The sequence below is a fragment of the Crinia signifera genome, chromosome 19 (genome assembly GCF_055691185.1).
Source record: "Crinia signifera chromosome 19, ASM5569118v1, whole genome shotgun sequence".
NCBI classification, from domain to species: Eukaryota; Metazoa; Chordata; class Amphibia; order Anura; family Myobatrachidae; genus Crinia; species Crinia signifera.
In genome coordinates this window covers 135896224-135908775 of record NC_139226.1, presented here as the reverse complement: position 1 = coordinate 135908775, position 12552 = coordinate 135896224, and the positions used below count along the sequence as shown (strand labels likewise).

Below are 12552 nucleotides of genomic sequence, written 5' to 3'. Positions count from 1 at the left end.
AGGAGGCAGTACATAGGGAGTAGGCAGGAGAATGGCCACACAACAAGCCAAGGTCATACACAGGATGTCACGGATGCAGTACACAAGGAGCAGGCAAGAGAATGGTAACAGAACAAGCCGAGGTCAGGAGCTAGTGGTCACTAGGTATAGTACACAAGGATTAAGAAGGAGAATGGTCAGGAGAATAGCTGGAATCATGCACTGGAAGTTCCTTTTATAAGGAGCTAATGAGCTTAGGTTACCTAATCAAGCAGACTGTGCATGGACTCACCCAACTGCTGCAATCAGCCTGCAGTGTTCAAACTAACACAGAGCTGGTCAGCAGCATGAGGCAGAGCAGAACCAGCAGGATTTCACAAACAGTCCCATAGCAGTATATAAGAAAGGGTATAAGACTGCGCTATACCTGCAGTATGTAGAAAGGGCTGCTGCACAATATCCTAAGATGCACTACAATAGCACCTTGATAGAGAAGACTGTAGAAGGGGGGAATAGGATGTAAGTGCGCAATCCCTACTGCTAAATAACAATTAACCAGTGACACCTTTCTGGTAAAGAATAAAAATATTTTATTAATTAGTGCAAAATACAGTTTTAATCATCTATAAGATACACTTAAAAACTAAAAATGGGAGTGTCTCCTAATACCGGTATACATCAACTGGACATACGGACATGAAACATAAAATAAAAATAAAAAATATATATATATATAGAAAAAGATATAAATATATAAAAATTCCACAGGGGCCTGATTCAGCTCCTGCCAATAGAACAAATGTTGCACTGAAAAAACCGGGGCCAAGATTAAGCCAAAAATAAAGTCCTGCAATGAGGATAATAAGAGTCCTGTAAAGCAGTATACCCACTGTATGGACAATTAGTGTGGGGGCCTGATTCAGCTCCTGCTAATAGGATGAAAGTAGGTACTTAAAGAAGGGCAAGATAGTGCCAAGAATAATGTCCTGCAATGAGGATGGTATGGGTCCTGTAAACCAGGATACCCTCTGTATGGATGATGGGTGTGGGGGTCCTTGAGGGTTTGGACAGGGTTATTACCTGATCACCAGATGCTCACTGACCATAAATCGAAAACGTCTGCCGGCAGACTTTCCTCCTGCTGAGCTGTAAATGAAGACAGTCTGGAGTCCGATTATCCTCTGTACCTTCAACGCGTTTCACCTGGGTGCCAGGCTTCGTCAGGAAGAGATCTGCAAATCTCTTCCTGACGAAGCCTGGCAAGTTCTGTTGCACTTTACAATTGGAAATAGGGATAAAACAAACTAATTAGTTACAGTCAGACTGGTAGGAAGGCCCTGCTCCAAGCTGACAATCTATAGATTGGAGTTTTAGCAGTGTCTTTTGCAAGGTAAGGTTGTATTTTGGATATGTTTTATAAATGCATGTAGCCAGGCACGGATTGGGAACTTAAAGTGGCCCTGGACAAATTTCCAAAAGTGGCCTCATGTAGGTGACACCAATCAAATGTAGGCGGAACCAATAGCAAAAAGGCAGGCTTAATACATCACTATACCTGTGTGGAAGTATTGGCTTTTAAGCTGTTGCAACAAACCACAAACCTCCACATTTCAAATTATACCCCAGGAAGACAAACAACAAATTACCATCATTTTGAGAATATTACAAATATCTCCATCTCTACCCCAGTGGAGCCTAGAAACACCCCAGAAATTGTTACACACCAGATAGCACCCACTCCTGCCCCTTTAACAAATGACACGATGGATATAGATGGTTGCCCGCCGTAGATGAGTATTTGCAGCATCTGGTACTCTGCTCTGTGAACCACCAAAGTTGTTTGTGTGGGAGACAGGAAAAGAAGGGACCACTATTCTGGCCACATCTTTAAAAAAATAAAAAAAGCATTGGTTAATAGGTGACCTCACTGGTGTGTTGGCCTACCGGGATTCTTCCATGCGAGACCTATGAGCAATCCACCCCCCCGCATGTAGCATGATTTTGAGACAGATTAAAGACAATTCAAGGATGACACCTATGCAGCAAGCTTGTGGGGTAGGATTGAGTGCCATGTTCTAAACAATTATAGAGATATCAGGTTGGTAACTACTAATGTAAATACAATTCATTATATTTTTTGGTACTTGTTTAGTTTCACGGCGGCAGTTAAGTAGTTTACGTAGTGGTGTATTGAGAATACCAACACAGCCCTATGCTGCCTACATTAACTACGTAAGTGCTTCTGGAGCCCTGAAACTACACAATGGTTAATTTCCCCACTATCCACATCATACCCCCAGTATCCACGTCAGCATGGAGTTGACTTTATAAAGTGTGGCGAGCACAGCGAGCCCGAAGCGAGGCAAGCACAGCGAGGGGGTGCGGATGTGTGTTCTCCAATGTTAGGGTACTGGGTATCCTAGCCAGCCCTAACTCCGTTGCCTCCGAGTGGAATTGGCGGAGGCGTGCTTAGCTAGGCTTCACCTCTAATAGCCGCGTTCGAAGGAGCCCGTTAGTCAGGCTCCAACCCCGATGCCACCAGGTCTTACGGGTGACAACGCGGCCACCAAGGCCAAAGGAGAGCAAAGGGAATGCTAACTGACCCTAAAGAGGCGAGGACCACCCAGCCCTTTTCGGGGTGACTGAAAATAGCAGTGCAGGAGTAACAATACTCAGGGATGGAACCAAAAGCAACGTGTAACAATACACTATGAAGGTGACACAATAACCAATAAGGAACCTGAACCCCAAAGGGTAATACTGTAGAAAACGGGTGTAACAATACACAATAAAGATGACACAATATCAAGAAATGAATCTGAACCCCAAAGGGGAATGCTGAAGCAAACGGGTGTAACAATAAACAATAGATGGACCAATAAATAAATGAATGCAAAAGCAAGAAGGTGGGGAGAACCCCAACTTATCTGAAAGGCGTTACTGCTGCAGACAAGGAAAGGTTCCACCTGTCAGGTGACCAGTAGATAGATACAGACACGCTGGCAGCCGAGACTGGAAACCCACAGGCTGGAAAGGACCGAGAATACAGCAGCCAGGAACCGGGAACACTCAGGAAGCTAGGTCAGAACTATAACCGGCGTCTGAGTGTCCCAGCCAGGAAGTTTAAATAAGCAGCATGCCAATAAGCAGCGGCTGCAGTTAATTACCAGGGGGTGCGGCTGTGCGGGAATCCTCTTCCTCCACCCGGCTGCCTGGCGTCCCCCTGTCGCCTAGGCAACAGCTGCGGCTAGGGAGGATGAGGCTGCGCTTGAGGTCCCGGGCGTGTGGCATCGTCTGCCGGAAGTCCAGGGCTGATGACGCGGCAGCGTCCCCTGGTGACGCGGCGGCGTCCCGGCTGCCTGGCAACAGCCGGGACGCGCCGCTGAGAGACCGCCGGGCTAGCGCTGGAGCTGCCCGAGCGAGTTCTAACAGCCACACTTTATAAAATCAACTCCACACAGACGTGGATACTGGGGATATGACGTGGATAGTGGACATATGACGTGGATAGTGCGGGAAATGTGTGTGTGTGTCTTGTGCTTTATACTTACCCTCCTCCGGCCCCCGCGTCCAAGTCCACCGATGGGCAGCGTTCGGTCCCCCTCCTCCGGCACTGGCAGCGGACAATGTACGCAATTAGCGTAGTGCCGCAGAGGGAGCAGGGAAACCATGTGATGCTCCCCCAGCGGCAATGCGCTAAATTACGTACATTGCTGGCGCCGGGGAGTGACTGCCAGAGGAGGGGGACTGAAAGCTTCCCCTGGGGAGTGACCGTCGCCTGCGGGGAACGCCGACCGGAGGACGGTAAGTATAAAACAAAGCACCCACCACTCTGCTCCCAGTGTAGTTTCACAGCGGCGCTGGCTACGCTGACAACGTAGCTTAGGCTGCCGCCGTGAAACTAAACAAGTACCTGTTTTTTAAATACACAGTTTGAGGTGGCGAGCTGACATTCATGGTGAAACAGCAAAAAGGCATCAGTGACACGGACCAGTACAGATGGTGACAAGTCTGGGGAGGATAGGTAGATTTATGTATTATACGCATATACAGATGATACTGAAATGTAAAAGAGCTGATTAGTTTGCAAGAGATGTGGGGGGAAATTTACTAAGATGGGAGTTCTATATCACATGGGATGTTGCTACGGGCAACCAATCAGACTCTACTTATTTAGCACCTTCTAAAAGACAATACATAGTTTCTGATGTTAGTTCGCACTTTCATGACCAAAAATTGCACCAAATCACATGCAATTTCCATTTCTACCTGAAAATTCGCATTTTATTACATTTGCGAATTAGTAAAAATGCGATATGGTGTGATTTTGTCACCCGTAATGTTAGATTTATAGTGGCTGTTTTTTTTTTTTTTTATTAAATTGAAATTGGACATAACACCTTATATACAAACACGATCGCCATTGACGAAGGACTATACACGTAAAACTGTCAGGCTTACTACGTGGTGTAACAGAGTTACTTGCCCCTCCATTTTACATAGCAGATAGTAACATTGTTACAACGATCATGCTTTTGACCGCTTTTAATAACTATGTATATTCTTGGAAAAATTGTATATACAACTTCGCATAATTTCTGTATGAGATTGTGTATTGTGTGCTGCAGGGGTGTAACTAGATTTCCATAGGCCCCATAGCAAAAGTTTGTAGGGGCCCCTATGTACCCACTAATGGTGATGACTGTATATAGCACATCTAACATCTAACTTACACAGGAAAGGTTGGCCCCCCTCAGCTCAGGGCCCCATAGCAGCTGCATCCCTTGTACCTATGGTGGGTGCCAGACGGCTCCCCGACAGTCGGGATTCCGAAGTCATTCCTCCGACGTCGGAATCCCGACTGCTCCCTCGTGGGGGGTCCACGACCCCCATAGAGGGAGAATAAAGTAGTGGCGAGCACAGCGTGGCGAGTGCAGTGAACCCGCAAGGGGCTTCATTGCGCTCCCCCCGCTGTGCAGTCGGGATTCCGGCGTCTGAGTAATGACTGTCGGAATCCCGACTGTTGGGGAAATATACCACACCCACCTACGGTAGTTACGCCCTTGGTGTGCTGTATGCGGTTTTCTTTTGATAATAAAAATGATCCCAAACCTCCTAATCTAGCTTCGTCAGGACTAATTAGGATGCTTAGGACACAATAATACCATAAGTCCTGAAGCTCAACAATACACATAGCTTATCAGGCCAGTGCCTCTGACGTTCCTCAGGTGTGAGACGAAAGTGATAAACCTGTGAAGGTTCCTCAGATTGGGGTGGTGCCCGCACATTAGGGCAAATTGGCATCCTGCACTCACTTCGGTCTCCTGTGCTATTCTCTGCCTGCAGCTGCCGCTCCCAATAATAAAGATCAGTTGCAGAGTGATATCAGGGACTGAGGGGGTGATTCAAGTCGGTTTGTAAAAGCAACTCCTTCTTTAATGGACAAAACCATGTGCACTGCAGGTGGGGCAGATGTAACATGTGCAGAGTGAGTTACATTTGGGTGAGTTATTTTGTTTCTGTGCAGGGTAAATACTGGCTGCATTATTTTTACACTGCCATTTAGATTTCAGTTTCAACACACCCCACCCAAAGTTAACTCTCTCTATGCACATGTTACTTCTGCCCCACCTGCAGTGCACATGGTTTTGTCCGTTAAAAAAAGGAGTTTGAATTAGGCCCTTAGTGTGGCGGGGAGACAGCTCTAGTGTCCTGTGGTTCAGATCTAGGAGGTGCAGATTGCAGAGTGTCCTGACAGGTAGACTTATCCCAAAGGCACTGTACCAACTGCCATTGAGGAGGCTACAGAGGTGTTGTTGCCAATAGCAACCAATCACATTCTGTCTATCATTTTCTAGAAGTTATAGAATCTGATTATTTGCTATGGGCAACATCACCTCTTTTCATTTTTAGAAGCTTTAATAAATTTACCCGAGAGCTTGGGCCGATGCCGCAACCATTTGGCCAGTGCAATCGGTCACAAATTATCGTGGAGTCGTTTTTGAGTTTGGACCAAATGTGTTCACAGGTGCACAGAAGTAGCTGCTCCTAATACATGTGTTTCTCACAGTTGGGGAAACAATAGCAGAACAGAGGCACGTGGTCTAACATGCCGGCGGTTATTGTCTGGGAAGCCTGCACAGAAAGTAGCTGCTCCTAATACATGTGTTTCTCACAGTTGGGGAAACAATAGCAGAACAGAGGCACGCGGTCTAACATGCCGGCGGTTATTGCCTGGGAAGCCTGCACAGAAGTAGCTGCTCCTAATACATGTGTTTCTCAATAGCAGAACAGAGGCACGTGGTTGGTTATTGCCTGAGAAGCCTGCACAGGGCTTTTTGACTTAGCTGTGCCCAGTCTGCAGGTCTCTGCTCTCTGCCTGGGTCACCTGGTATTGAAATACGAAGACTAAATTGGGCTGATAGAACTGAACGTGACCAGACTGGACTTTCAGATTTGATAGCCTGGCCAGAAGAGGCTAAGCATAAGAAAGGAATAAAGATGGCACCCGCACTACCAATTAGGATAAAGAACATTCAACACTTGACGATTCTACGTCCTGCTTCAATCAACCAGTTCTTTTCTCTTCAAATAGGGATCCTCCTGCTAGATGTTACTGTTGTCTTTAATACCCTTATCTGGCCTCCTTCAGGCTAAGTAAAACAGGGGTGAAGATCGGTGTATTTCTAAATTTTTTCACATTTCTTGCTGATAATTTCTTGACAGTACCCCTAAAACAGGCAGCTGAACACAGTATAAGACAGTACATTCATTAAAACTTTAAGAATCCTCATTAAAATAATTACACCGACTGGGGCCAAATACAAAAGATGAAGTAGTCAGCTAGTCAAGAGTAGATACAAGATAGGGGTAATTAACCTCCAGTCAAGGTTCCCAAACGGTTGCTAAGTCCCTGAGGAAGACCATGGTGGGACGCTTGAAGCTCAAAAAGGAGGTTTAATACCAGGATTTACATCCACCCTTGACTTGCTGACTACAACACCTTTTGTACAAGACACCAGACAGTACTAACCAAATCCATTTGTTTTCATGTGGATTTTTCAGGTTTGAATAAATGAACTGTTTTAGGCTATGAGGAGCAACTTCTTATGTTGAGGGTACTGCCAACATGTTTGGATGTCTGTATCAGTGGAGAAGATCAGCGTAGTACTAAATTTCTCCACCTTTTTGTACTGTTTTCCCCGGAGGAGGACAGATAAGGGTATCCAAGACTACAGTGACATTCTAGTGGTAGGAACTGTTTGATTGAAGCAGGATGTAGAAGCATAAAAACATTAATTTGTTCTTTATTCAAATTGGGAGTGTGGGTGCCATCTTCATTCAATTCTTATACTTTTATTAAGCAGGTGGTGACTACTGCTGGGGATCCAGCTGCACCCTATTCAAGCACTGGGATCCATACCATTACATAGAAGAAACAATGAATCCAGGGCGCACAAGCACCAATGTACAGCAAAGGCTGAGTCTCAGGAGTCTTTTTATATACCCAGTGACTGATTGCGATTGGTTCCTGAGGAAGCCTGATTCAGATTAGTCAGGACTACATTACATGATCTGAGCAAGATGGTGGCACCCAGTAACGGAATAGTCGGGAACTTGAGTCTGCTGCAATCCTACGCTACCACTGATGAACTCAGAACCCCCCCCCCAACCCGATGACCACAGCTAAGCAAGATCGCAGGTTAAGAGCCGGATACTGCAGCAAATGCATAGAACTGTGCAACCGTTTTCTAAAAAGATGCAGGAATAACATTTGTCGGAGCGTTACGTGGGAGGTGGAAGACGTCTTTGGTCAAAAAAAATCATCTTCCTTTTTTCTCTGCTCAAGTTGTAAATAAGAGGTTCCAGTAACCTTTTGCAATTACCTGTAAATTATATTATATGTGTGTATGTACACATGGATGTGTATGTGAGAGGTGTGTGTGAGTTATTACTGTAATTGGGGTATTTATGTATCAAGCGGAGACAGGGCTAGGGTATCATAATAGATTGAGATGCTATAACTTATAATAACACCCATCCCCACAGCCCAAACTTTTGAACCCCCCAAAAAATGGTTTGCACACCAATCCATGAAACATCCCACCCTAGCTGCACTCCCAGAGGGCACTGCCTATTTTGCCAATCCCAGGCCTCACAATTTCTGATGAAAGCCCTGATCAGCTCCAGATCTTTTGACAAACTTTGTGTGAGGAACTGTGAAGCAGGGTCTGGTTTAAGGGTTCCAGCTGCTCTAGGCTAATACAGAAAAGGTCCGCCCCCCCCCCTCCCCATACATTAGTTATCGTTTTTCTTACTTAGTGCTGTTTGCCAGGGGTTACATGCTCGTTGCCAGGGAGGATGCATGGTCATTGCCAGGTGGTTACTGCTCAGAGTGTATCAGCGCTCCCCCTGTCTCCTAAAAGACTGTGGCCATTTTTAGGAGGCCATTTTTGCAGATTGCGATCACATCGAGACCCACCCCAGGCTGCCATGTATTCCAGCAGTAGGTACAGCTGCAGTGTCTATTGTCCTGGCTCTGCACCCCCATAGGAATCAGCGCTCCAGGCTGCAGCCTATTGGTTGATCAGGCGCTGCTGTGAAGAGTTTATTACTAATATTATTTGTTTTCCTGTTATTTTATAGGCAAATACCAGTGTGGAGCAGAGGGATACTGGGAAGATATCAATACCAAGAGCAAAACACTTCCAACTTGTGTACCTGGTATGTGAAGTATAGTGGCCAATTCTCTGTAATTTGTAAAGGCTCTAGCATTTAAAAAAAAAAGCCTAAATCTAACCTAACCCCCCCCCCCCCCCCCCTCCCGGCAGCATAATACGCCTAATCCTACAAACCCCCCCCCCCCGGTTAAGTAGCCTAACCCCGGATCCCGCCACATAATCCAAACACCCCATTCCTATAGCCTAACTCCAAACCTCCCATTAATATTTAAACTTCACCCTATCCATCCTCTAGCCTACCACGTATTCTCACCAATGGGTATGCCAGCTGTTGGTATTCCAGCATCGGCATCCTGATCCTGTTCAAGGTTCCGGTATCTGTCTTCTGACCCACAATGATTAAAAATTCAGTCTCTCCTGTATGCTCCTCACGTGCTATCTGTACCGTCACTCACTCCTGTATGCTCCTCACGTGCTATCTGTACCGTCACTCACTCCTGTACGCTCCTCACGTGCTATCTGTATCCTCACTCACTCCTGTACACTCCTCACGTGCTATCTGTAACCTCACTCACTTCTGTACACTCCTCACGTGCTATCTTTATCCTCACTCACTCCTGTACACTCCTCACGTGCTATCTGTATCCTCACTCACGTGCTATCTGTAACCTCACTCACTCCTGTACGCTCCTCACGTGCTATCTGTAACGTCACTCACTCCTGTACGCTCCGCACGTGCTATCTGTATCCTCACTCACTCCTGTACACTCCTCACGTGCTATCTGTAACCTCGCTCACTCCAGGACACTCCTCACATGCTAACTGTAACCTCACTCACTCCTGTACACTCCTCACGTGCTATCTGTATCCTCACTCACTCCTGTACACTCCTCACGTGCTATCTGTAACCTCACTCACTCCAGGACACTCCTCACGTGCTAACTTTCACCTCACTCACTCCTGTACACTCCTCACGTGCTATCTGTAACCTCACTCACTTCTGTACGCTCCTCACGTGCTATCTTTATCCTCACTCACTCCTGTACACTCCTCACGTGCTATCTGTAACATCACTCACTCCTGTACTCTCCGCACGTGCTATCTGTATCCTCACTCACTCCTGTACACTCCTCACGTGCTATCTGTAACCTCACTCACTACTGTACACTCCTCACGTGTTATCTATATCCTCACTCACTCCTGTACACTCCTCACGTGCTATCTGTATCCTCACTCACTCCTGTACACTCCTCACGTGATATCTGTATCCTCACTCACTCCTGTACACTCCTCACGTGCTATCTGTATCCTCACTCACTCCTGTACACTCCTCACGTGCTATATGTAACCTCACTCACTCCTGTACACTCCTCACGTGCTATCTGTAACCTCACTCACTCCTGTACACTCCTCACGTGCTATCTGTAACCTCACTCACTCCTGTACACTCCTCACGTGCTATCTGTAACCTCACTCACTCCTGTACACTCCTCACGTGCTATCTATATCCTCACTCACTCCTGTACACTCCTCATGTGCTATCTGTATCCTCACTCACTCCTGTACACTCCTCACGTGCTATCTGTAACCTCACTCACTCCTGTACACTCCTCATGTGCTTTCTGTAACCTCACTCACTCCTGTACACTCCTCACGTGCTATCTGTATCCTCACTCACTCCTGTACACTCCTCACGTGCTATCTGTAACCTCACTCACTTCTGTACACTCCTCACGTGCTATCTGTAACTTCACTCACTCCTGTACGCTCCGCACGTGCTATCTGTATCCTCACTCACTCCTGTAATCTGTCTTCATATGCTATTGGTTAGTGGTAAAGAGCTAATTGGGGGCCGGGAGGTGAGGGAATAAGCTTTTCTCTGCCTGTCAGAGTCTGTTGCTATCTGGGATGTGGGTCTCACAATGACCGATTTTACATTTATGATTTACACTTCTTCCCTTCTTAGATTGTGGAACGAGGAAATTGGGGGCCATTCAGCGTATAATTGGAGGGAAGCTTGCCATGCTGGGTGAAATCCCATGGCAAGTGTTCATTAATATTAATGGACAGATTGGAGGAGGGGCACTCCTTAACGACCAATGGATCATTACCGCCGCTCATGTCATATACAACGAAGCCCTGGATGACGTTAAAATAAAAATGGGATTCATTAAAAGAACTGACACTATTGTTTTAAAGGCTTTGCCTGAAGCTGCTTTCATTCACAAAGATTATAAACACGGCACATTCAATAATGATATTGCTCTGATTAAATTACGTGACAAAGTTCCAATAAGCGAAAATATTCTGGGAATCTGTCTTCCGATGAAAGTGCCACGGTACCGTATCAGCCACACGGAGGAGTCTCACCATATCGGACTAGTATCTGGCTGGGGAATAACAGAGAGAGAAAGCACTTCACGAAACCTGCGCTATGTAGAAGTGAATATTATTGATCACGATCAGTGCATTGCAGTATACAAGAATAGGTCATCAACTGAAAGTGAATATATAGTCACGGAGAACATGATCTGCGCTGGGCAGGAAGAAGGGGGAAAAGACTCTTGTTCTGGAGACAGTGGCGGAGCTCTAGTATTCTTTGATACCGAAACCCAGAAATGGTTTATTGGTGGAATAGTATCTTGGGGGCTAGGGTGTGGGGATAAAGGTGTATATGGCGTATACACAAAAGTAAGTAACTACCTTGACTGGATTGAAAACACTATTCAAATGCACTAAGCTCTGCTTTAAGAACAAGATGCATTATATTCTTTTTTTGGATTATATCAATTTAACTAATTATCACTTTAAAAAATGATACAAAGGAAAATAAAGAGTATAATGTTAATTAGTTAGCTATCTTTGTCTTTGTTCGCACTTGCACAGTCCGACCAACATTTCAGCTCTCAGGGCTGTATGGGCGCCTTTGTTACATCATAATCTTTTCCAACTCCACAGGGTTACCGATAGGGTGGCCAATCCCAGGACCGGCGGGATCCCAGGATTTGGCCCCTAAAACGCCAGGATTTCAATCCCGGGATTGGAGTTTCCAATCCCGGGATTTCGGGAATAGATTAATGCCGGGCAGTGTCTGAGCGAGTGCTCAGACGCTGCCCGGCATCTCCCATCCGGCAGTGCGGCTCTGCACAGTGTGACGAGGTCACAGGTCACACCGCACAGCCCCGTCCGCGCTGCCCGCCCTCCTTTTCATTACCCGGCTTCCCGGCACCTGTCTTTACTGTGCGCCCACTTCAAAACTCACTCCCGGCTTCACCGGTCACCCTCCCGGCTGCACCGCACTTCACATGTAAGTTAATATGCGGGGTGGCTGGGGTGGGTTTAACTTGGCTACCTCATTTCTATATTGGGAAGTCAATCCCGGGATTGAGCATTTTTCAATCCTGATTTCCGGGATTGGCATCCCTAGTTACCGGGCACCTTTTATAAAGGCCTTTGTAGATACAATAGATAAACATGTATACTGTATATTGAAACACTGAATACTTAAATGCATTGTACGCCGACCCAGCGTAGAAATACCTCTTAGTCTCCTTTTCAATACTTAGGTTATTGTGATTCATATACTCCCATGTGCGTTCACACGGGGGAGCGATGGTTCTCTTCTGCGCATATGCTGGGGGTATATTTCTAGTTTTCCAGCCTATTCGCACCTACCAGTGCGTGCGGGGGATATGGGGCAGCCGCGACGGGCATTTCATAGGTGTTCCTATGAAAACGCTGGGCGTTACCATGGCAAATTAGGCACTGATGCGGCTGCCGGATAGATGACATCACCGGATGTCAGTACAGGGAGCAAGACACCAGAGAGTGTTTTAGTTTTGCTTGCTCCTGCCAAATCATTCGATGGTCCCCAACCCAAGGCTGCAAATGT

General features: G+C 46.3%; 1 protein-coding gene across 1 annotated transcript in view; it reads left to right on the top strand.

Annotated features, from left to right (window-relative positions):
* MASP2 (MBL associated serine protease 2) overlaps positions 1-11508 on the top strand; it is a 93548-nt gene extending 82040 nt beyond the window's left edge. Inside the window, exons 10-11 of the mRNA XM_083163427.1 lie at positions 8626-8703; positions 10627-11508. Coding sequence (XP_083019553.1) covers positions 8626-8703; positions 10627-11399 — 851 coding nt within the window. The 3' untranslated portion in view covers positions 11400-11508. The remainder of the gene's footprint in view (positions 1-8625; positions 8704-10626) is intronic.
* Positions 11509-12552: the final 1044 nt, after the last annotated feature.